Source organism: Rhagoletis pomonella, unplaced genomic scaffold (assembly GCF_013731165.1).
Source record: "Rhagoletis pomonella isolate Grant_MI unplaced genomic scaffold, Rhpom_1.0 Rhpom_scaffold_00006, whole genome shotgun sequence".
Classification (NCBI taxonomy): domain Eukaryota; kingdom Metazoa; phylum Arthropoda; class Insecta; order Diptera; family Tephritidae; genus Rhagoletis; species Rhagoletis pomonella.
The window spans coordinates 5,715,494-5,742,451 of record NW_023458560.1 but is presented as its reverse complement, the minus strand read 5'-3'; the positions used below and the strand labels follow the sequence as shown (position 1 = coordinate 5,742,451).

The following is a 26,958-nucleotide window of genomic DNA, read 5'->3' as shown; positions in this document are numbered from 1 at the left end:
TTTTTCGAACACACTAGGGCTCTTGAAATTGTTCGAATTTAAATTTTGTGGAAAACGCAATCAAAATTTTATCAATTTATATGTATTCCATTTATCAAGCTCAAAAACGTAAATTTTAAGTTACATTTCTATATTATTAAACATGCGATTTGTCAAACAAAAAATGTGAATTTATAAACTGCTCCACTGCTTAGTAACTAAAATATTTTTTATATATACGTGGTTTTGTACTTTAAACGACGATATGTTTTGTAGATTATGCAAACCCAAAAATAATATAGTTTAAAAACAAAAAACTTGCTACGTAACTTGTGAATGGAAATCGCTGCATCTTTTATGCGCATCATTATTACATAGATACATCCCAAGCTAATAAAAGCGAGGTAAAAAGGGACCACCGTATATATTTTCAAGCCAAACATGCATATCGTGGCTTGGCGCGCAATACCTCGTATCCGCCAAATGTAATACTACGTATAAAGTGGCATAGAAACAAATATATTTTGGTTACCCTGTCTCAATGCTTGCCTGCTTCACAAATTTAATAGTGCATAATTATAGTAGAAGCTCATATTTAGTAGGTTTAGGTAGGAAACCATTCAAAAGTTTTGCAGAAAATAAGTTTCTTCGCTCTCTTTTGTGAAATTTTCGGACTACGAGACAGGTACGTGGTATTGCATTTGGTGGATACGAGGTATTGCGCCCCAAGCGACGATATAATTCAGAAATAAAATTGGGAAATTTTCACAAATAAGAGTGTGACTCTCCTATTTATTTTTTTTATTTGGTGCGTTGATTGCTCATGTTTGAGTTTATAACGAACTGGTAGTATTTGGAGACCAGGATCGAATGCATCCCGTTACAAGTGTGTGCTTACAGTGGAAATGAAGTAATGAAGAGTCAAAGCGACGTGTAGATAACAACATTTTTTTGAAATTCTGATGCTCCTGGCTTTTATAGTATACTGTGGCTGGTGCGTATCTCAGTGTAGCCACCCTGTAGGGAAAACACGAACTAGTGAACCAAATTTCTAGTTCACTACTAGTTCTTTTTCGCCAAAAACGAACCAGTCCGATAGTAACTAGTCACGCACCAGTCCAAAAGCAGCAAAATGTGGTACTTTCACTAAACTATTTTATTTCAAATTTTAAACGCAGGGAAGGTAATCATTATGAGAAAAATAATTTAAATCAGCATTTAATCATTATTTTATGAATTATTATTGAGTTTTATTTTTTCGCTCAATCGGAAATAATTATTATTTGATTTTTATTTTTGGGATTACAAATAATGAATATTTTATGATTTTTATTTTTTCGCGCAGAGATTATCATTAATTTTGAGTTTTATTTTTAAAGCTTAAAAATAATGATAATTTATAAAATTGAAAAGGCCATACATACGCAACCTACTGAAATTTTGACCTTAAAAGTTTGGGTCTTATTCCTCTTATAAGGGTGCGGCTACCTCTCAAAAGGATACGTCGGTAATCACGCTGGTATAGTTTTTGAGTTGCTTAATAATTATTATACTTAGTGATTCCATAAACAAAGGCCAAGATCCTGAAGGACAATTGAGAAAGGCAATGCAGTTGCAGAAAAAGAGGCATTTAAAAAAAAAAGTGTCAAAATAATTATCACTTTCTCACTAAATTTATTTAAAAATGTAAGCCACCAGAGCTACCTTTTTTTTAAGAAAAGACAAATTAATTTTTTTTTATGCAATCCAGCACAGCTACCTTAATACAGTCAGTCAATAAAGTTTAGGTACAACGAATTTTTTACAATACGGGCAACTATTTTTTAAGTATTTTAGTTTTCGGTAATTTTTTATAAAAATATGGTCAATTCTACAACAAAATCCCCAAAAATCAGAGTTCCAAACCTTGTGCAAAATTTAAGAAAATTCTGCAAAATTTCATTAAAATAATTCACTTTCTATTTACGCTCTCTAGAAAAAGTATGAGGAAGCCAGGACTTACCAAACAACAAAAAAAAATTGCTAAATATCAATGGTAAGTCCTAGCTACCTAAAACTTGCACTTTGTTATACTAAAATTGAATGGGCTAATAACTGAGTACCTAACTTTTTTCTAAAGAGTGTAAATTGCAATACTTGGATGGAAATTCGCAGAGTTTTCTTTAATTTTGCATAAGGTTTGGAACTTTGTTTTTTGGGATCTTTGGAGTAGAATTAACCATATTTTTATAAAAAATTAGGGAAAAATAAAATATTTAAAAAATAGTTGCCGGTATTGTAAAAACTTCACTGTACCTAAACTTTATTGACTGACTGTATATCTTATTTAAGTTAAGTACGACAAAAACTTTCGAAGTACTTCATATACATATAAGCTTAAAAAGAACTGAATTTACTTCAATATGTTTAAATTTAGACAAGTAAGACAAAGTGAACTAATATTCTTACTTTTAAGCAGAACCCTTTTTTGTTTTTTACTTACTACTTAAGTTTAATACTACTATTACTACTAATGTGGTTTATACATTTTTAATAAATGCGTTTAAACATTTGTGATTGTATTGTCCTTCCTTCAACCGATCGTATTTAATATAGAAGGGAAATGTTTCGACAAGCCTGATTAGAAATGTAGATCTAAGGTGACGAAATTATAACAGGTTGGAACTATAAAAAATGGATGCAGATCGAACTGGTTTGGAACTAAAGAAAAGGGGATGCAGAACGAACTAGATCTCATCTGTAGAATTTGGAACTGGTTCGGAACTATAGAAAAAGGGATACAAAACGAAGTAGATCTTATCTGGTTCGGAACTAGAGCCAAAGGGATGCAACGGGGGACAATTCACACTTCCTAGGACATCGCAGTGTTAAATTCGCCAGTCGCTAGCATGCAAAAGAGAATTAACGCGCACTACTCATGGTTCCAAACGCACTAGAACCGAACCAGTTCCGCACTAGTTCGTTTCCCTACAGGGCACTAACACATTTTTTTCCTACCAAAATGAACCAAAACCTACCAATTTTTTTTTAAGTTTTTAATATTTTGTTTTTAATGTCAAATTTATTAAAAATGTAGACAACATAACATTTAGAAAAACTAAAACACAGATAGTACAATAAAAACAAATTAACTACATATAACAATTCATTTTACTGTACAGACTTACACAAATGTTTGTCTCTTTACACATACATATGTATTGTTATTATTATTATTATTATTTTTATTATTATTACGTCGGGGATACACGCGCTGCAACCTTAGAAGATATATTGTTACGGTGACCATCCGTCCTTTATTTTAAAGGACAGTCCTTTATTTTAACCCCCTGTCCTTTATAATTTTTGTCAAAATAAAGGACGCCATTTGCCCTTTATTTCTTAAACTGTCCTTTAAATTAGCTTTGGATTTTGCAGAGGTCAATTTTTAAACATAGAATATGAAAAAATAAAAATGTCCATAATGAAACAGAATGAAAACCTTCGTCAGTTTGTTTCGCACCCCACTTAAGGGTCACGAATCCTTGATAATACTGAAAAGGGGAAATTTATGTAACTGAAAAAAAAAAAAATGTTACTAATATTTAGACATTTTCCCAGAAAAATTAATATACTTTGAGTAAAAATCATTGTTGACAAAATCACAGGGAAAGTTGTGCCCAGGATCGTGTTGCACGCCAAGTTTTCAGATCCACTGAAAAATAACAATAAACCTCCGCTCAATTATGATAAACGCATTGTGGCAGCAAAGGATGGCGAAGTCCTTTATAAGGATTTGGTTTAATTTTTCGGAATCGGTCAAAATCCGGTTACAGCGCCTTTCGAGAAGAGCAACTTGTACAATTTAATAATATAATTAACTGGCAAATATTTGATATAAAGTACCATCATACAAGTTGTATCCGTATTTTAAAATCAATGGGAAAAATGTCCTTTATTATTATTATGTTCGTTAATATGGTCACCGTATCTATTGTGCTTAAAATTTTGGATGGAGAAGGCAATCGTTCCTCAATGTCTATCAGTCTGATATTTATGATACGTGGCCAGTCACATAGAATATGCTCTGGGGTTTCCTCCACCAGCTCACAAAAGGCTAGGGACCATGCAAGTGCATTTGGGCTCCACGCTTTGCGAGACAGTCAGATTTCGTTTCCTTCAAACCCTTCGTGTCCCGGAACCCACGTTACGTTATTGTGAGCTTCCAAGTGGTTCAAAAAAGTTTTACAAATTTCCACAAGCCTGCTGCCATTTTAAAATAGTCTAAGGCCTTTAACCTGCCTGACTATCCGATATAATATTTAATTTGGGCCCATTTGTCCTTCTACACAGACTTCGACTTCGAAGACTTTCGCCTGGAATATTGTTGGGTATGTGGAATTTGGCAGACTTTCTGGAATTTTGGGACAAATATGCCTGCCCCAGTACTCTCGTCGCCCATTTGTGATCCGTTGGTATACCATGCTTGGGACCTTTCGTCAATCATAGTTATTATCACTTCACAGCAGTCCCTTTCAGGAGTTCTAACCTTGTAGGGTTTGTAGAAGCATAACTCGGGATTGTCCAGGAATGGCTTCAGAACCTCTAAATGACCCCAAATATCCAAAATTTTCTTGCTGATCATATGGCGCAGTCGTAGGGCGTTCCAGAAGGCCTCTTCTTCAAACAGAATAGACAAAGGAATGCCTGTAATGACACGAAGGGCATCCGTTGGACAGGTGCTCATAGCTCCTGTAATGGCCACGCGGACCAGTCGGTGCAGCTTGCTAAAGGTGCAACCCGCCTTTACTTGCGTAGGTTTTGGTCACCAGGCCGCAGGTTTGGCAGTGCCGCATATGTGACGACGGGTCTTACTACCATATTTAAAACCAATAGGTTAGTTTTGGGGATATTCCTCAAGTCTTACAATGAAGTCTCTGTCAGGTGGACAATGGTGGACTCCACCGGTGAAATATTCGTGTAAACAAGGTTGCTAAAATGTTTGGAGATACATATTTTATATTTTATATTTTTGGAAAATAATCATTATTGTCGCGGAACCTACCAAAATCCAATCTAGTTTACCAACCTACCAAATGGAAAACAACCTACCAGTTTTGATAGTAAAAGCCCATGTTTGACAACACTGGCGTACCAGTTGTCTGTCGGACAACTTGTACAGTGCTCTGAAGCGTAAAAGGAATCAATCTAAACGTGGCAGGCCCATGTGCTCTCATTAGAAGATAGTTAAAACCACATCCCAGTCGGAAAAGTAGTAATGCATTACATGCGTGATAAATAATATAATGTATTTCTTATGCGTTCTAGATAATACTACTGCTAACTATGTATTCCAAAAGTTCCAAAAATTGCTTATTAAAACACATTCAATCCTCGATACTAGGTAATGCAAAAGTGAATGCCCCACTTTTCTTAGGATATCGCCCTGGGGAAAAAAATGCATTTTCGTATGTGAAAAGGGTTTTTTTACTGATAATTTTTTCGATATATTACATTTTCCTACTGGGATCCTGTGCTATTGGAAAATTCACCCAATTACGTGTGTGCTCTGTTCTACAATACACTATTGAACAGTGTTGCAGAGAAAAATTTCGTTTGGAGCTAAAACGGTAAAAAAAAGCGCTAAAATGAGCTAAATAATACTAATAGTAGCTAAAATGAAGAGCTACATATTTTTGTTGAGGTTGAGCATTTATTGACATAAGGTTGTTTTTACATTTTCGGTAATTTTAATAAAAATAACGAATTTTATAAGTTTAAGTGCTGAAAAAATCTTTTAAAACCATAATATGGTCATATATTCCGAATTCGTTGCTATGGCATTTATAACAGCGAACTAAAAATACTTTACAAACTGTTAAAGTCTGTAATTTCAGATATTTGAATTGAATAATATTTTCGCAAAATTTTCCTGGAAAGTTTTACTTCCAGCTCTCCTTAAAGGTAAAATTAGTAAGGTAAAACAAAATCCGCGTTATCCGAAAAAGGATTTTCTTCTAACTAATTTTTGAATTCTTGAAATTTTCCATTTTATCAGCGCTTAAGTTTTGGCTTACACATACATATATACCAAATACAACTAAGGGCTGAGGAAAAAGCTAGGAGCTAAAACCCAATTTTCGGAGCAAAATAGAAAAATAAAGAGCTAAATCTAGCTCCAAAAGCACCAAAATGGCAACACTGCTATTGAACTATGATTCTCGTGCACCACCTTTTTATATGTTCTTTAAAAAGTTACAGAGCGAAAAGAAATAATAATAATAATAGATTGGCGCTTCCACATATGTTAGTGTTTGGCCGAGCTTCTCCTCCGACTTGTGGCGTGCGCCTTGATATTGTCACACAAAGCGGAGGGACCTACAGTTTTACGCCGACTCCGAACGGCGATTGTATTTTTATGAGAAGCTGTTTTTTCATGGCAGAAATACAATCGGAGGTTTGCCATTGCCTGCCGACGGACGACTGCTGTTAAGAAAAAACCTTTTTTCTATATTTTTTGCGATGTTGCTTTGACCAGGGTTTGAACCCGGGTCCTGCGGAGTGGAAGCGCGCACTGCTTACCACTACACCACAGCGGCCGACAGAAATAAAAAGAAAAGAAATAAGAAACCCCAAAAAAATATAGTATATGGGCAATTCTCAATTAGTTCGAACTTTCCCATGACTCGCCAGTATTTATTCGGACACATTATTTTCGCTGGTTTATTAACGAAAATCAGGTTACATATTTTGTGGAGATTATGTAAATGCACAAAAAGGACCACCGTACATATTTTCTAGCTAAATATGCATATAATTCAGAAATAAATATGGGAAATTTTCACAAATAACTCTCCTATATATTTTTGTTTGTTTTTACGTTGCAAAAATTGGTGCATTGATTGTTCATGTTTAAGTTTATAATTAGCTGGTAGTATTTATAGAGGAGAATCGAATGCAGTCCGTTAGGAGTATGTGCTTGCAATAGAAAAGTTATGAAGAGTCAAAATGGCGTGACTCCTTTTTTCAAATTCTGACACTCGCGGTTGTTATAGTATACTGTAGTTGGTACGTACCTAAATTATCGGACGATTTTTATAGTGTTCTAGGGGCATGAAAGGAATCAATCTAGACGTGGCAGGCTTATGTGGTCTCATTAGAAGATAATTAAAAAAAAACTTCTTTAAAATGTTACGATGCGTGTGCAAAAGTGAAAATGCATATATTTTATCAGCACATCCTCTGCAATTGGAAAATTTAGCCAAATACGTGTGTGCTCCAGTGTACAATACACTATTGAACTATGATCCTCGTGCACCTCATTTTTATTTATTTTTTTTTTAAGTTACATAGCGAAAAAGAAGTAAGAAAAATTACAAAAAAAAAAACAATATGGGTGCCATCAACCCATAGCATCAGTCCCCATATTTCCAAACTATAATTGATAGAGATGTCAAATATGCGCAACCCGAATAGGAAATTAGTTGCATAAATAAGACAGTTCATACAATTATAGTTTAGAAATAAAAGAGACTGATGCTTTGGCTTGATGCATTTCTGAATGCACCCTATATATAGCAAAGGCATTTTTTGTCCATGCCATCAAATCTGCACCGTTCGTTAGATTCTCGAAAATGATGTCTCAAATAAAAGAGCTTGGGCTGTAGATGCTAGGACTTACCCTTGATTTTTTGCAATTTATGTTCGAAATTTTTTTTTATGAAAAAAATGAGCAGAACCCTTTACAAAAAAAACAAAATTGCCAAAAATCAACGGTAAGTCTAAGATACTTAAAATTTGCACTTTGCTTTACTAAAATTTGGTGGGCTACAAAGCTGAATAACAAACTTTTGTCTAAGGATGCTGATCAAAAAGTTAGAAATTTTGGTCAAATTTTGCAGAATTTTCATAATTTTTGCACAAGGTCTGAAATTCGAATTTAGTATATCCTGTTTCTTAAGTAATCAGCTATCTATATATGTATATAAAAATGAATGTTTGTCTGTATGTCCTTTATAGGCGTCAAAAGTACCCAACCGATTTTAATGAAATTTTTACGGTAGGTACATATAATCACTGGGAGTGTTATAGAACAAAACTAATGTCGATAGGTGGCGCTGAAGTCGAGATCTTTCTAAAATCCGTATTTACAGACCGATTTGATTAAAATTCGAAACGTTTATTAAACACCTAAACATAAATATATTGTGTGAAAATAGACTCGATAGGTGGTGCTGGAGTCGAGATATTTCTAAAATCCGAATTTCCAGGCCGATTTGATTCAAATTCAAAACATTTATCTAGGGGCACGTATATAAATACGTTGTATAAACTGAACCGAAAATAGATAAATCAACTACTACAGTGTATAGCGACCTACATTTTTCACAGAGAGCCAGAAACTTCAACATTCCAAAAAATTGTAATAATTCCTGGAATGATGTTTAGTATATAAAACAAATTTCGGAAGCAAGAAATATTACTTAATTGCTTAATTTCGGCTGTTTTAAATTTTTTCCACAGAAAAATTTGTAGCCCTAATCACTTTTGCAATAAAGTATAAATTGTTTGTTTGGGCTCTTTTAAATTTTTTGCGTAAGAATGTAGGTAAACAGGGTTCTGCAGTATAATGCATTTTATTAAACACGCAGGTACATAAGTAGATCGTTAGAGCGTATCTATTCATGTATATAAAGATAGAAGTTGGTTAAGGCATTTAAATGTTTCCTAGGTAGGTAAGTTAGTTAGGGTTTATTTACTGAGATCGGAATATGCAATGTATTTTGGGCCTATTTTAAAAATATTAAAAATTTAAACAATTCCGCAGTAAGCATGTGCACTCTGCAGTGATAAGTACACCAAAATATAATAATTGTTAAAATTACTATAAAGGTTTTCAGAGCAATATCGTGTTGTGGTTAAAATACAATTCAAATTTGTTCAATAATGTGGCAAAACGACAAACAATTGGCCGATCTACACCTCAAGCACGGAAGAAAAGAGCATTTCGAGCCTCAGAATCAGACGAGCAACGAGCATTAAGGCTCGAAAATCTTCGAGTACATGCCGCTGAGACCCATTCGTCTGAATCATCTGAACAACAAGAAGTGAGGTTAGAAACTGATCGAATACGTACTACTCAGGCCTGTTCGTCTGAGACAACTGAACAACGGGAAAGAAACGGATCAAGACGAACACTGCACCCTGATTTAAATCTTGGGCATTCCATTATGACAGTAATAATAATTACAGTCTTCATCCAAGTGTCAACATTGGAAAAATGGATAAAATTTGCATGTATTGTAGCGCCCTCAAATTTAAGAACGAAACGCCAGGAATGTGCTGCGCCAGTGGCAAAGTTAAACTGCCAGAATTACCTCCACCACCCGAACCACTATCAACGTTGCTATCAGGTGTTACACGTGAGTCAAAGCATTTCTTGGAAAACATCCGCAAATACAATTCATGTTTTCACATGACATCGTTCGGTGCAACGAACATCGTGCACGAAAATTACATGCCAACATTCAGAGTCCAAGGGCAAATTTATCATCGTGTTCGACCGCTTATACCTTTGCCGGACGCAGATCACAAGTTTCTTCAAATTTATTTCATGGCCAACAGTGATGAACAAATTGAGCAACGATGCCATTACAATGAGGGCACTAGACGAGAAATCGTGGCTGCGTTACAAGCCCTTTTCGATCAACACAATGAATTAGTTCAGTTGTTTAAAACCGCCATTCAACGAATGCGAGCCGATGACTACGCAGTTGTAATTCGAGCAGACAAAAGACCCGTTGCCCAACACCAAAGACAGTTCAATGCACCAACAATCAATGAAGTGGCGATCGTGATAGTTGGCGAAGAATTCAAATCGCGCGACATAATTCTTCATCGTAGAAATGGTGACGTTCAGCGAGTATCCGAAACTCATCGCTCATATGACGGATTGCAGTATCCGATTCTGTTTTGGCGAGGAGAAGATGGATATCATTTCAACATCAAAATGCACAAACAGACGAGGAAACGAATAAGAAAGTTAGTGCCATGAATTATTATTCGTATCGATTGATGATTCGTCAAGACGCTGAGAACCACATTCTGAAATGTCGACAATTGTTCCATCAATACATCGTCGACATGTACGCGAAGATTGAAACCGAACGACTCCTATATATTCGATTGAATCAACCGAGTTGCGTTCTGAAGAGTACATTCATTTACGAGACGCAATCGTTAATGATGGTAACGTGAATCCAAACGAATTTGGAAGAATGGTCATATTACCGTCTACATTCACGGGGAGTCCACGGCACATGCATGAATACGCACAAGATGCGATGACATACGTTCGCGCATATGGCCGTCCAGACTTGTTCATCACATTCACATGCAATCCAACATGGGATGAAATTAAAGAACTTCTGTTAGCTGGACAATCATCTTCGGACCGCCATGATATTACCGCACGCGTATTTAAACAAAAATTTAAAGCTTTGATGGATCTTATTAACAAGCATCAGGTTTTTGGAGGGACACGATGCTGGATGTATTCCACTGAATGGCAGAAAAGAGGATTGCCACATGCACATATTTTGGTTTGGTTAATCAACAAAATTACGCCAGATCAAATTGACTAAATCATCTCAGCAGAAATACCAGATAAGGACATTAATCTACACTTATTCGACGTCGTTACCAAAAATATGATCCGTGGTCCATGTGGCGCATTCAATAACAATTATCCATGCATGTCTGATGGGACATGCACGAAATGATACCCAAGAAACTTGGTTTCTGATACCATCACTGGCAATGACGGATACCCACTGTATCGTCGACGATCAGTTGAGGATGGCGGCAAATCCATCATTCTGAAAGTACGAAACGTTGATGTTGAAGTCGATAATCGTTGGGTTGTGCCATATTCACCGTTGCTCTCAAAGATCTTCAAAGCACACATTAATGTTGAGTATTGCAATTCAGTGAAGTCAATCAAATAATAATAATAATAGATTGGCGCTTACACATATGTTAGTGTTTGGCCAAGCTTCTCCTCCGATTTGTGGCGTGCGCCTTGATGTTGTCATACAAAGCGGAGGGACCTACAGTTTTACGCCGACTCCGAACGGCGATTGTATTTTTATGAGAAGCTGTTTTTCATGGCAGAAATACACTTGGAGGTTTGCCATTGCCTGCCGAGGGACGACCGCTGTTAAGAAAAAAACCTTTTTTTCTATATTTTTGCGATGTTGCTTTGACCAGGGTTTGAACCCAGGCATTGTGGAGTGGAAGCGCGCACTGCTTACCACTACACCACAGCGGCCGACAAGAAGTCAATCAAATACATTTGCAAATATGTCAACAAAGGAAGCGACATGGCAGTCTTCGGAGTAGGGAATGTGGCCGCACAGCTCGATGAAATCAACCAATACCACCTTGGACGCTACATTAGCAGCAATGAAGCAGTATGGCGCATCTTATCATTTTCAATCCATGAACGACATCCAACAGTAGTACACTTGGCGGTGCATCTCGAGAATAAACAGCGCGTGTACTTCACAGCAGATAATGTACGTGCAAAAGCATTGGTTCCACCGGCAACAACTTTAACTGCATTTTACTCACTGTGCCAGAAAACGTTTAGTATTAGAATTTTCAAAGCTACTTACAAAACTGAAATACTCTTCATCTGTTTGCATTATTTGTCGGAAAAATTTTGTGCAGATGATTCTAGCTACATTCATACATACATAGCAAAAGATGCGGAAATGTGATATCGTTACGCCACTTAATGAAAGGAACGTTGCTGATACGGTACCCTTTTTTGATTAGAGAAAAGCTTTGGTAAGACTTGCTTACAAAAACAAATTCTAATCCGTTATTTAATAATAATTGTAAATTTTTCTATGTATATTACAGGATCTAACCAACGTTAATCAAAATTATCAAGGCCCGTGGAGAAAAAGCCAGAATATGTACATATACTTCAGTTATTAAGCTTTGTAACTAATTAATACATATGTTAGTATGTCTACATATGTACATATATCAATAAATGTATGACAATGTATAGTTTTAAATATCAGATGACTTTGTGTTTTAATCAAAATAGAAATTGAAAATCATATTTGAAAACGCATATTTTGGAATATAAAATAAAAATTTTAGAATCTCATTTGAATATGAGAATTTCCAATTATCAAACGATCGTTTTAAAAAGCGATTTGAAAATGTTCATTTTAAAAACTAAAATATCCATTTTATAATATGAATTGAGGATGTTTTTTTCTCAAAACTAAAATAAATATTGTAGGTGCAAAACCTGGGTCAAAACGTTTTTAAAAATAAAGCGTTCCATACAAATTTGAAAACGTAAATTTCTCTGTGTACAAAAATCATCAGTGGCTCAGTACGCATGCTATATTAGCGGCCAAAAACATCGATGTCAATACCATCAACTTTACTATTCAGAATGGAATACCCGGCGAAACGACAACATATAAGTCCATCGATACTGTGGTTAATCAAGACGAAGTTGTCAACTATCCAACTGAATTCTTGAATTCGCTTGATTTGCCAGGCATGCCACCGCTCGTTCTAACATTGAAAATTGGCGTACCCATCATTCTTCTTCGAAACATAAATCCACCACGACTTTGCAACGGAACCAGACTCTCAGTCAAGAAAATGATGAACAATGTTATCGAAGCAACAATTTTAACTGGAAAATTCAAAGGTGAAGACGTACGCATCCCAATGATCCCGACAGATATGCCATTCGAATTCAAACGTTTGCAGTTCCCGGTGCAACTCGCTTTCGCAATGACTGTGAACAAAGCACAAGGACAATCGTTGCAAGTGTGTGGATTAAATTTGGAGAATCCATGCTTCTAACATGGGCAGCTCTATGAAGCCTGCTCACGCGTCGGAAAACCTTCCGATTTATTCGTTTACGCACCAGATGGAAAAACAAGAAATATTGTGTATCCCACAGCACTTCAATAAATATCGAATTGAAACGAAACGCTGCAATGTCACAATTTTTTCAAAATGAACAAAATCAATAAAAGGGCCCAGGGTCTTTCCTTCATATTTATTTTAGTTGGTGGCGTAGTAACGCGCGCAGGGTACAGCTAGTACTCTCATAAAAAAATAATAAACGTTAAATAGACTAAAGAAAAATAACCAAAACTTACTAAAATGTCGCGTCCCAAATCGGTAACCGATTTATCAATTTGTTCCAAACTCAGTGCAGTTATTGACCTTGGCATAAAAAAGCTATGTATATGTTGAAAATTTTCGAAATCGGACTAAAATTACGCCAACTTTCCACTTCCAAACAAAAAAAAAAACGCGTAAAAAACTTTAAGAACTTTAGACATGTGCTCACGATTTAAAAAAAAATGTTTAGATATGTGCACGCGATTAAAACAATTTTTTTTTCATATATGTAATACCCAAAGGCATTTTTTATCCAAATCATCAGATCTGCACCGTTAGTTCGATTTTAGAAAATGAGGTGTCAAATGAAAGAGCTTCGGCTGTTGATGCTAGGACTTTTAAGCTGAAGTTCCGTGGCATGAGTTTTAGGCGTTGCGGCGCTCAAGCCTGAAAGATGATTTAGTGCAATTGTATAGAAGCTGCTCCATAACCAAAGTCTGAATTGCCTGAAAGATGCCAAATTTCGAACTTGTTTCAGGCTTTTGGTGTAATCGATAACACTTCCCATATTTTAAAGGAATTTTGCACAAAATTTAGGCAACAAAATGCAAGGAAAAATTATTTATTGTTGGAACATTAATATGAAAAAGGGCAACAAAAGTAATGAATAAATTAAAATGAAATGGTACAAGAAGTATCACTTTTATCGCACTAGCATTTTTAAATCGATATCTACTTTGTCGGAAAACTTATTCCTACACCATTCTCCCCATTTTGTGCGAAATGTCAAAGGTTTGAAGAAACGTCAAGCGCAAAAAGTTTGTTTTGGAGTTGCTCGCCTGAAAAGCCTGAACGACTTCGAAAGCCTGTACGACCAAACCAAGGATATATGGGAGGCTATAGCTCCAAAATTTTCACAGAGATACACATTAGGTATGCCAAATTGAATCTAGGAACTAAAAAAAGCAAAAGTATACTGAACATTGTGTTAATAATTCTTTTTTTTTTTGTGAAAATTGCCAAAAAGGTATTCAAAATATACTTATGAGTGAAAAACTGTAACACTTGCCTGTGTTTACGTTTTTGTCTGCTGGTTTGATTATTGTTGTTGGGTTGACTTCAAATCGTTATGAAAGAGGAAGTACAGGTGTACCAATAAGAATATACAACAAAAGTATGAATCTCGTTAGAATTTGGAAAGATGGCGGTGGCTGAAATAAAAAGTGTTAGACCATTACAGTTTTGCTCGTCACCGTATTTTTAAAATCCAAAATGCTGCATCCAATAAGGCGGACATAAAAATAAAAAAAAATTGTGGATTTTAATGAAACATAGTATTTAGGAGTTTCCATGATATCTGATTAAGGATTCGAAATTTGGTTTTAAAAATTTTGTGTGGGTACTTTATACGGTATATTTGTATACGGTGACCTTTCGTACCGATTTTGGCGGGACAATTTGTTCGCTGAGTATTTTTTAAAAGTCGGAACGTACAAGTGTCCCGAGTTTTCATATTTGTGCCGATTAAATTCCGATTTTCAGGGTTCTCTTTATTCATTTAATATGAGTCTCCGTGAACTCTGGCCCAAAACCCATTTTCCTGATAAACGTGGCAGCACGTTCGTTATCACAAAAACATGGAATATAAGGGAGCCATAAACATAGCTAGCATCCTTATTTTCTATGATCTTTGGTTATGTTTTATTATGTCAAACTGGTACTTTCGCTATATTACAGTCTGTCATCATTGCTTAACTTTTTTTTAAGGTTTTTATAATTATTTGTTAAGTTTATTGTTTTTATACCCGAGCGTACTTGTGCACAAAGGTATATTAATTTTGTTCACATAACGGTTGTTTGTAACAGCCAAAACGAATCGAGGTAGATATAGACAAATGTATACATAAATGATCAGGATGAAAAAAGAAATCGATTAAGCCATGTCTGTCTGTCCGTCCGTCTGTCCGTCTGTCCGTCCGTCCGTCCGTGTACACGATAACTCGAGCAAAAATTGAGATATCTCAACGAAATTTGGTATGTAGGTTTCCCTTAATCCAAGGTAGGTTGGTATTGAAAATGGGCGAAATCGGACTGTAACCACGCCCACTTCCCATATAACGGTAATTTCCAGAAATACGAATACTGCGATATTTTAGTAACTACTGAAGATAATTCACCCAAAATTGATATTTACAATAATTTTTAGACGCAAAATAAGAATATTATAAATTTTTGGAAAATGGGCGTAGCCACGCCCACTTATGGTTACATGTGTATATCTTGGTAACTGCTGCACCAATTTCTTCCAAACTTGGCTCAGTGGTTGGCCTTGGTACAGCATACAAAATCGCCCAAAATTTTTAAAATCGGACGATAACCACGCCCACATCCCATATAACGGTAATTTAGAGAAATATAAAATCTTCGATAAATCAGTAAATATTGAAGCTAATTTATTCAAAATTGATGCTTACAACAATTCTTTACCAAGAAATACGTTTATGGTAAAATTTTGGAAAATGGGCGTGGCACCGCCCACTTATGATCTCGGTAACCGTTCTACCAATTTGTACCAAACTCGGTGTGGTTATTGTGCTTGCCACATATAAGCAAAACGTTGAAAATTATTGAAATCGGACTAAAATTACGGCCGCTTTTCATATAACGGTAAATTTTAGAAATGCTTGAAACTGCAATATTGAAATTGAAAGGACGCTAATTTACTCAAAATTGATACACCCCGGCTTACCATCTAGCGGTAGGTTTCGGAAAGGTGAAAAAACATATATTTAATACTTGCGCCGGGTATTTAATGTTCGGCTCCGCCCGAACTTAGACTTTCTTACTTGTTTAAATCAAGCAGTGTTAATTTGAATTTAGTGAAATTATAAAAAACTATAGTACCAATTTTCTCAAAAAATTGATGTGAAAAATATAAGCTGTATATATGGACCCTTCATTTCAATTTTATCGTAAGTGCAAATAGGTTACAAATACTAGTTACAACGCGATACAAAATCACAGACTTTGAATAATTACCTTTACGGGAAAAAAGCAAAATTAATTTTATGGTTCGCTATTTTTACACGTTTGAGTTCCTAAAATTTTATCGTAAGCGACACTGTGTGTACAGAACTTTATTGTAGGCACTTGCTGAATGCTCTAAAATCAGCTTCTTCACCTCATCAAAATTAAGTGCAATTTCGTCTTATTTTAAAACTCTTGCTGCGCAATGGGGTTATAAGATTGTAAAGCATATCAGAAATATGAAAAATGACATTTAATTCTTCTTCTTCTTCTAATTTTTGCCCTCGTATAGAAAATATGGCTATATGGATTCACACTTTCGAAATTATTTAATTTTGCCGTTTATCTTCTTTAAAATTACTTATAAGATTTTGATTTTATCACTTTTACTTGTCATAACTTTTGCACTGCAGACTTCTTTTTATAAAATTGCAGTCTTTGATTTTAATCTCAAGATTAAAAATTTTCGTTTAGCAATTTTTTCTCCAATAACTAGGTTTAAACCACACGATTAGTCGAGAAATATAACAACTGATTTAGAAACTTGCCAAAAATCTCCATAATATGAAGATTTTGGAACTGAACCTATTCTGATCAAGGATTTAATTTTGATTTTTTCTTATTCTCTAAAAAAAAGTGTAAAAAAACCAAGGTGGTCGTTTTAGTTTGTTAGAGAATTGAATGATGAGACACTGCATCCACGAAAATACCTTGAGCTTAGTCTGCTGATTGGCAGTGTTTATACATTTTTTTTTTTCAAACAATTCTTAAAGTACCCGGACTCCTTCGTTTTTAAATGTCCAGATTATATAACAAAAACTATTGCAAGCGCCAATTCTTTGATAACTCTCCTCTCAGCATGTTCAGGAAAAATATCGTAAGCGCAATTTTACCTTTAGAAAATAAGCTATGCAAAAAATAAATAGTCCTTTTAGAAAGCTAACATTTAATAATGCTGTTGTCCATTTAAATCCAAATAAATTTTAACACTTTTTAAGTGAGAATAAAGAAAAACTCCCCTGTAAAATTTACCTTTTGTCGCTTACGATAAAAATCGCAAATAGGGGTAGATATTGTGTGTATACATTTTTGCGGTAATCTTTCAAGTTGTTTTCTCATTCACGGAGAGAAGTTTTTTACTTAAAGTTGGATTCGTGAAATGTTAAAATTTGGTTTAGTTTTGACTGAATTTTAGAAAAACACTTAACTGAAAACTTACAAACAACAACAAAACCTATTGGAACAACACCGTTTGAAAAAATATTAACATAAAGGAGAAAGCATTTGCTTAAACTTACTAAATTTAAGAAACTGACTTTACTCATATTAAGAAAACAATTTGCATACAAGAGTTCAGTTACGTTAACTAAATATGTTTCTCTCAACAAATCGCACACCGTCTTCAAAAGAGTCACAACTCAATATAATACGTTTGGCCGAAAATGCGAAAAACTATTTCTTAGCACATGATAATCATATGGGCAAGGGCGACTTTACCTTAGACTTTTTTTTAACAAATTATAACAAAAATTTGCTCCAGCTTTTGCTGAAAGGTAAATAAAAGCTCTGCGTACATTTTTAGCGCATAATCTCAAAAATGCCAAATTTTGAGTTGTGACTCTTTTGAAGACGGTGTGCGAAATGATCTGGTTACAGTTATATTATTTGTTATAGTTACCAAATCATGTGTTGACAGAAATAAATTTAGCTGACTGTTTTCTGGGTGTGCATTTAATGCAATTATAGATTACTGATTTCAGTTTGTTCTACTTACCAGCTTATCGTTGAAATCAACAGTCACGTGGCTTTATTTCGTGATATGTTAACGCAAATTGGTATGTCGAAGGATTGCCCTGAGATGCGTGAAAAGATACGAAAATTGCGTCGCAACTGCGTCGAAGCTTGCAAGCATACAGCGCGAATAATATTGCCGCAAGTCAGAAGGTAAACTCGTTATTTGCAATAATAGGTTCTTTCCCGTACGCAACACGAGATCCCGCGGGTGCCCAAAAAAGTCCAGAAATCATTCCCGTACTCAACAAAATGGGTAATAGAGAGCGGAAATTGGAACGTATTGGATCGTAAGTGTCTTCTTCTTCCTGCCCAAAACAGCCCGGACTTCTTTTCCGGGTAAAAATGGATAAAGTGTCAAAGGGCATATCAGCTGTTTTGTGTTTACATGTTGCCTGTTTCTAGTGATGTGCTGAGTCAATACTTTTTACAGGCTAACCTAATATTCACGCATGCCGCCAATTTATTGTCAAAAATTTCTCATGCACATGCAACTTGTATGAGATCAACCGAAATTGAACGGCGTGCGTATGAAGCTAACTCAATTTCCAATTTTTGTTCTGCGTGACATTTTGATTTGACGTTTCGCTCAATGAAATCAAATGCAAACGCATGCAATTCAATTTCGGGGGACGCAAAAAAACCAATTCGACGGCATGCGTCCCAAAACGCAAGCCGCGAATATTAGGTTAGCCTGTAAGTATTGACCGATATTCGGTACCGATTTAAAAAGTATCCAATAATCTCGATACTCGGTACCGAAACATTTAGGTTTCGAATAAAAGCGCAAATAGCCCAAAAATATGGAAAAAAAGGTTGCGGGGAGACTCGCCTATATAAACCCGAATGTAGGAGCCAATAGAGCTTTTAATACGGATTCAAATAAAAGATGTATATATGTCGTTCGAGGCCATAATGCAGAGACACTCTTACTTGTTTGAAGCATTTTTGTTCCAGCTGAATCGGACGATATCATTTTTGTAGGCCTGGGGGCAGATTCTGTAACCAGTTAGCGACAATTTTCGAATCGGCATCGGTTTTGTTGACGTATGATATAAAATATTTTTACGTCAACAAGTGCGATATCGATTCGAAACTTGTCGCTAACTGGTTACAGAATCTCCCCCCTGAAAGGCTTCTTCATCCGTAGGAGCATTTTTCTTGAACCTTGGATCAACTAAGATTAAAACTGTTAAAATAATATTTTTCAGTTGCGATAAGTTCAAGTGTTTTAGCCGATATCATATAAATTAGTAATTAAAGTTTTTTCTAAACTTGAAATGCATATAATGGCGAAGGTTTAATGTAAAGAATCGGTATCGGGTACCGAAAAAGAAGTATTGGGTACCGAAAACTTTTTTAAGTACTGGGCACCGAAAATTCAGCACATCACTAGTTGTCTCATAAATTCTGGGCACGAAATGTGGTTTTTTGCGTTCCCGTACTTCTGGATTATGTTTAATTTTTGAGAGCAAACTTTTCGCTTATTCTCTAATTACTGGATCCGGTCCGGATTGTTAGGGATTATACATACACTAATAATGGTGTTTTCGTTTCTACCAAAAAATGTCGCCTTTTGATCAGGGATGAAAAATGGAAATTTCAGATTGTACCTAATATCACAAAATTAATGCACCTAAAAGAGACAGATTGTACCTAAAAAAAAGTTATATCATTCGTTTGTAGTTTTGTAGTAAATTTTATTTAAAATTATAGCTTATATATACAGGCTATAGTCTAATGGGAATCGGAGAAGTTTTGTTTTTGTCTAATCTTGACTACTGAAAAATATTGGCGAAAAAGACTTTGCGAAGTTTACTTTTAAATCCATGTTTTTTAAAACAACAGGAAAATTCTGTTAATTTATACGATTCCTTTTATTAGGTGCAGGAAGTCTAGAGAAAATAATCGGAATTGCCGTAAGTAACTTCGAAAGCATTTTAAATATATTTCTAGAAATCAAAATGCGAATATGGGTCAAATAGCTTTTGTCTCAAATAAAGAATATACGAAATTCGAAGAAATCCTAGACACCTTTTGACCACTTTCCTTTAGAATTGTTTATTCTTCAAAGTGAAAGCGAAACTTCTCTCATACCTACAAGCAAGTATATGAGCACGGTAAAAGAAAAAGAAAAAAAAAAAAGAAAAATGGATCAGACCAAAAGATGATTATACCTAAAATGTAGTGATTGTACCTAATGTACCTTTAAGTTATCAAACGTCGGAAAAAGGTACAATTGTACCTACTTTTTCATCCCTGCTTTTGATTGCCCCTTTCTCTTTTCGTCTTCATTAAATAAAATAAAAGTAAACGGACAGAAAACTTTGTGTTCGTTTCTTAAAACGCCACACTTTGAAGCTTTGTCAGGGGAGATGATTGCCCTGAAAATCAGATGGCTGCTTAAAACGTGAGCCAGACAAGGACCAGGAACAAAATCATGCCCTTTTACAGGGTTGAGTGTATTTTGCACCGATAAAGGGGATTTTTTTGGGAAGAAATGAAATCAGTATTAAATTAAAGAATGAAAAAAGCATAAAAGTGAATCTATGAATTCTAATATTTTGTTTTTAGTTCGACGGCTGACGGTATGCTGGCTGATAATCCGCACTTTGTCTTATTGTTTTACTTAGCGAAGCTGTTTTTACGTGAGCTGCTAAAAAGTTACCGCCTGGTTCAAGTAGTGCCAATGGATATGTCCGATTACTACGGTATGTATTAAACTTCCCCTAAAATAGTAAAAAAATACATCTCAACAATAATTATTAATTTTGGGCTAAAAAAATAACACAATCACACAAGAATGATTAAATGCTGATTTAAATTAATTTACGTATAACGATAACCATCCCATAATTGACTTACCTTACTCCAGTGGTCGGCGCTTCATACCACAATTGTGGAAAATCAACTCACAGTCGTTGGCTAGAGAGCAACGAATCAACATCGTGTTTGGCTCAGGGATGATAAATAGGTTTTAGAATTTTGTACCAAATGGCCAAAAAAAAAGTACTAAATCAGCCGAAAAAGTACCAACATTTAAAAGACCATATATACATATAAACACATATGTTTTTAAATTAGGTAAATATCTCTATTGGTACGTGCGTTTAACAACTCCAGTAAACATGTCCAGCAACAAAATTTCCGTGAAATGTCATCTGGTATCTCACAAGAGGAAAATATCCAGTATAGTTTGCAGCAATTTTCAAGCTATCCGAACAGCTGCTTAAATTTTCGTTTAGATTCAAAAGTGTAAACAGAAAAAACTCTTCCATCAATCTGAAATTCAGGCAACCGGATCACTGTAGCGTTTTCCAAGCAAAGGTAGCCGCAATACGGGAGGCTTCGGATTGTTTGCTCTCTAGTGTAACCCATTTTATGTAGGTGAATATCTATTTCGACAGCCAAGCAGCTCTTGGATCCTTGTTGGTTCGTTAGAAAACGGTGAGGACTGGTTGTACTTCCTTATCGACCGCATCGGATAACTACGCTATTAAGCACAATTGGGTTCCGGGTCATAGCGAAATCATGGGTAACTGCGTAGCCGATGAGCTGGCAATACAGGGAACCCTTGAGAAATTGCTCAAGGCCTGGGTGCTCCGCTGATCTGATGCGGTCTCCTTCTGGACAGATGGGCGTTTAGTCAGCTCAGCATGCGCTGGGCAAAGACCTTTTGGATGCAAGGTGGCTAAGTCCTTCTGACCACGTGTAGACCAGGGCGGTCCAGGGAGCTCGTGAGACTAAGCAAGTTACACTTCTCACTTCTTGTGAGCGTTTTAACTGGTCATTGCGTTATAGGTAAGCATGCAGTAAGGCTGAATATCTCCAGCTGCATGGTGAATAGTGGTATGGAATTATCTCAAGACCTGATGCTCTGGAGTCCTGCCTTTGCGAAACTAAGGGTCAAGCACCTCGGGTCGCATTTCTTCCAGACTATCGATGAGAATAGATATCATTCGCTTAAGGAGCTTCGTGGTGAGCACGGAGCGTTTTTCCTACAAGTCGCTATATATGTCATCGTCCTGTTCCTACCCTCTCACCCTTTCCAACTTTCCCATGTCTTCCCCCCTCCTTTTCCCATATAACAGCATACGTATGTTTTGTGGAGTTGTACTCTAAGTTACCAATACAAATAAATATATCAAGGTAATCAAAAAAAGCGTACAAGTATGTTTATTAAGTGCATGTAACACAAAAACTTTACAAAAAAACAGTTACGTTTAACGCAATCGAAGTTTCATAAAAAACATTTTGCAACTGTTTGTTGATTTCAGCAAGTTTTTCGTTGTCAAGAAACACCACGTATTTACTTCTATGAGGTAGAAAAAGATGATAATATTTTCATCCATAGAAATTCCAATTTCCAAGTATACACATTGGTATTGCGAGAGAATTTTGCGTAGCGCCATATTTTGACAAAATTCTATCAACAATGTCGATTTAGTACCAATGTACTTTTGGAATTCAAAATGTACCAAAAAAGTACAATTGTACCATCAATTTTATCACTGGTTTGGCTGTTGCGCTTTGTTTCTTGTATGCAAAACTGCCTTGCAAGAAATATTACATGCTTGAAAATGCTTTTGGTGACATGCAATACCCTTTGTGTTATAAGTCATTTAAAAAATAAAGAATATGCTATTCAAAGATATTTTGATTCTTTTCATAAGGAAACATTTTGATGAACAAGAAATACAACGACTTTTTAACGAAAAAAGTTAATTTTTTTTCAAAGAATTAAAGGGTGGTTGTTAAAGGGAATATGTATACGATTAAAAGACATTTTTTATCATTTCATAATGAAATGGGAAATTTTGATAAACACGAATTTAAATTTTTTATTTAACTTTTCAATATTTGACGTGGGGGAATCCAAATGAATTTAGGCTGATTTTGTTCTAGTGAGCTACTGATAATCGTTACAGCTATGAAATTCCTACACATCATAAGAAAGAGCTAATGTCCATTCTTGCATACTTAACCCGATTTTTGATTTTTTGGGATTATGATACTTTTATAGTAATGAGAGATGCACATATATGTACATATGTATGTGTCAAATATATGTATTTATATGTTTTTATTGAAGACCGATTAGTTAAACATTTTTTCACTTCTCGTAATTTCCTACTGGGTTGCTCATGCGGAGCAGTTCTCTTGTTCTCACCAACACAGTCACAGTTTAACTTTTGCCGACCACTGCCTTACTCCAAATACCTCCAACCGGCCTCGAACCTGCGATCTCTGAACCAGACGCCACAGCCTACATTTGCCACAAGACAAATTAACTTCGTCTTAACAGCACTGACAAAATTATTACTTATATTGAGTAAATTTAGTTCCTCAAATTAATGACGCACTATTTTTAGCATGAACCTGAATTAAGGAAAAACTTGAGAAAATGTTTCCTAATATTAAGGAAAAAACAGTAATTCTAAGATAAGGAAACTGGTTTCTTGTTTCAAGGAAATGCTTTTTTCTGAGAGTAGTGACCATTACGGGTTGAAGATCAAGCCTTGGTGTGAAGTCCAACGTGCATATTTTTACGACTCCTTGACTACTTAAGGTTTTCTTACACGATATGTATTTGCATCTGTAAATGTGACATTTTCAATACATACATATGTAATTGGGTATGTGTCAAATTCAAAGTCTTTATTTAACTATTTAAAAATACGTTCTTTGAAAACGAAATAAACTAAATTCAGATGATTCTATCTGTGTGTCTCGTATGTACGTGCATCTGCTTTGTACATAAACAAATCTAATTTGCCTTTACACAATATGTTTGCATTTGCATATGTAAAAAGTGGCATGTACACATGAAAATACATATCGTGTAAGAACATCTTTAAGGATTTACTAAAAATCCCCGGGTTTGTATTGCTGGATTGGTTAATGAACGCTCAAGATAACCAAATAATAGTACAATTAATTGCATTGTACATCAAACACTATAATGTTCGCTAATGCAGTAGCAACACTTTAAAATACTCGTTAGGGCAATTAAAACACTTTACAAAACTTGCTACCAAAACTGAACTTGTAGCTTGCTGATTCGCAACTGACTTGCCTTGCGCTGTAGCAGCGGCCTTATATACCTGCGCTGGCACTCATGGCAACTCTAGAACGTTCTGCCGTCTATCTCTCATTCTCTCTCTGTCCGCAGAATTCATCCACTTGATGTTTCCCGCTGTCGAATATTCTACGTCATTTGTCGAATATTCTGCCATTTTCTTGTTGTTCGCTTCGCGTTTGTAAGTCCGAAAATAGAAGTGGTATAGAAATCTTCAAAATCAATATTTTTCGATCAGAAAACTCTGATTCTCTTCAGGAGACTTCCAGTAACAATACCCAATTGTTTATTTAACCATTTTTTAATACTAAAGATTTTTATTTATCCCAAATTGCATTTTCTTGCAACTTCTGGGGATTTCGGCGGACCTATAAAATATAGTTACTATGAAACAATATTCTGAAAGACATATTCTGAAAAGAAACGGAGCTTTCCGATCGAAAATTACTGATTTTGGAGAATTCTATACCACTTCTACGAAAAGTTGGTTTACCCATATCAAATACATGGACAACTTTGAGCCCTTTCAATAATTCTATACCATTTTTACGAAAACTTATTTTTTACCATATAAAATACATGAAACACTTTGAGCGCTTTGACCGACCCCTAAATATTTTTTGATTTCAAATTAAAAAAAGGGGTAATTTTTTCTCGGTATAGAACACTCCTAGGGGGTAGGAGCATAAAAATTCCGACTTTTACTTTTCCACATGCATTTTTGGACCACCCTATAGTACATACATGTATTTTCGAAACGTTACAAATACATAAATAATTTGTTTTATCAATACTAGTACGTTGTGTATGCAAGCCTCATTAAGCGGGGGTTTTTTATACATACATATGTACTTATAAGCCCCAAATGTTTTATTAAGTAGGTTTCTCATATAAGCCCCAAATGTTCTATTAACCTGGATTTTTATAAATGACTTCCCCGGATAAATCGTCTGAATTTCGCGCATTTTGCCCGGCTCTTATATCCGAAAATTACTGTAATATCAAACGAAGTTGTATATTCCCATTACTATATATATAGTAGTAAGAGTACGAATATAAAAAAAAATATTACAGAAAATCGTGCTGGACCTTCAAATCTGGGAAATGTAATGAGTCAAATTTTGCTCTGCAAACAAATAACACCCGACTTCAATCAGGAAGAGTTGTATAGTATTACAAAGGACTCGCAAGAAATCGCAAGGCTGCTTACTGAAATGCAGGAATACATGCCACAGAATAAAGCTTATATTGGTAAGTAAGGCGTATTCTAATACAACAAGAAGTTTTTAAATAAAACACAAAGCCGACTTCAATTATCATATACAAATTTAAGATTACCGTTAAATACTTCATGATCCAATGATCGTATCTAAACCAAACTATTATGAGACCACCTCGGAGGTACCACCTCTCCTTTAAAAAAAGATTATAGAACGTGGTACAAAATTATGCGCTAACATACAAAAAAAATTGAATTGATACCTTCTCCTTTTTTTGAAGTCGGTTAAACACATAATTGGGTTGTTCACAACGGTGTCGCATTGTTGGATGTCGTAAACTTTAAAGTGCTAAAAATATAAATATTTGGGAGGACTCGCAAGGTACCATAAAAGTCATACATATCATTATAATATTTCACACTGTTAAAAAATAGTTGATTGTGGTTTCACGTCCTTTGAGGTTTATCAAAATAAAGTTTATAACATACAACAAGACGACACCGTTGTGAATACCACAAATATCGTCATCTTAAACTTTGTGGAACTTTGATACTCAAAAAATCTTAAAAGGGCGTAACGGGCATTACCGTTGACAATGAAAGACCCAGATATAAAAATTCGGTTATCAAATATGAGCATTTACATACATATTTGTCTTTCTTATTTAGAACGTAATGCCGCACTAGGCTCCAATGGATTGTGCCCTTTCAAGCGAATGCGAAGTGCCATTTACAAAAACATCAGCTTACTCTGTTGCGTGTCAAGACCGAGTTACTTATGAAGAAAAACAGGATCGAAGATGGTTGACATTCAAATGGTATAGTTACAACGGTGGGCAAACGCGGCTCTTTGAGCCAAATGCGGCTCTTTGCTTAGCAAAGTGTGGCTCCTATTACTTTACCTTTGCTTAGAACATTTTGGCTCGTTTTACTTTTTAAAATGCAAGTTTCTTTGCTGGACATTCTTTTCCACTGTGCTGTTTTTTTATTTTATTCTTTTTATATACACATACGCAAATTGAGATCGGAACATTACTCGCAATTGGAGAATGAAAATGATAATGGAACATTTGCAAAACTTGAAAATGTCTCTACAAGGCGAGAATAAAAATGTTTTTGATTTGTCGCAAATTATTTTAAGTTTTGAAGCTAAACTACGTCTTTTTATTCATGATCTCAAAAAAATAACATTGCATCATTTTTCATGGCTAGAAAAAAATATTTCGCATGACTTGAAAGCAGATTGTGAAAAAAGATTTGCCGATTCGAAATTATTTAAATGTACGTTTGCATACTTCATAAACCCTTTGTTATGGAACATAACTGAGGATGAATTTACAATATCCGAAATACTCCTTTTTAAAAAACCCGAAGAAGAGTTAAAGTTTTTGGAATTAAAAGAAGATAAGGCACTGGAAATGCAACATAAATCCCTGCCATTACTTGAATTCCGGCAGCAAGGACCAGATTTAAAATATCCGCTGTTGAAAACAGCTGCATGCCGTATATTTTCCATTCTATTCCAATGAAATTCGTAAAGTCAATATAGCGTTCACAATTAGTTGCATTTGCGTGCCTGATAATTATTGAAAGTGATAAAAACTATCAGCTTTTTGTGTTCGCGTACGCAAAAAAACTTGCAAAGTAGGGGAAATTGAGAGAACAAACCCAGCAAAAAACACGATTACAACAGAAACGTAAGTGGAAACGAGCTAGG

At 35.2% G+C, this 26,958-nt stretch overlaps 2 protein-coding genes across 2 annotated transcripts in view; both read left to right on the top strand.

Moving 5' to 3' along the window:
* The window catches only part of LOC118740331, a 71,186-nt gene extending 45,063 nt beyond the window's left edge, over positions 1-26,123 (top strand). The window contains exons 2-5 of the mRNA XM_036471822.1: positions 17,930-18,096; positions 20,518-20,654; positions 25,097-25,273; positions 25,911-26,123. Of these exons, the coding sequence (XP_036327715.1) occupies positions 17,972-18,096; positions 20,518-20,654; positions 25,097-25,273; positions 25,911-26,023 (552 nt within the window). The 5' untranslated portion in view covers positions 17,930-17,971 and the 3' untranslated portion in view covers positions 26,024-26,123. The remainder of the gene's footprint in view (positions 1-17,929; positions 18,097-20,517; positions 20,655-25,096; positions 25,274-25,910) is intronic.
* On the top strand, positions 11,340-12,858 carry LOC118741539. The gene is made up of 2 exons (XM_036473538.1): positions 11,340-11,534; positions 12,367-12,858. The coding sequence occupies exons 1-2, from the start codon at positions 11,340-11,342 to the stop codon at positions 12,856-12,858; spliced, it is 687 nt and encodes a 228-aa protein (XP_036329431.1).
* Positions 26,124-26,958: the final 835 nt, after the last annotated feature.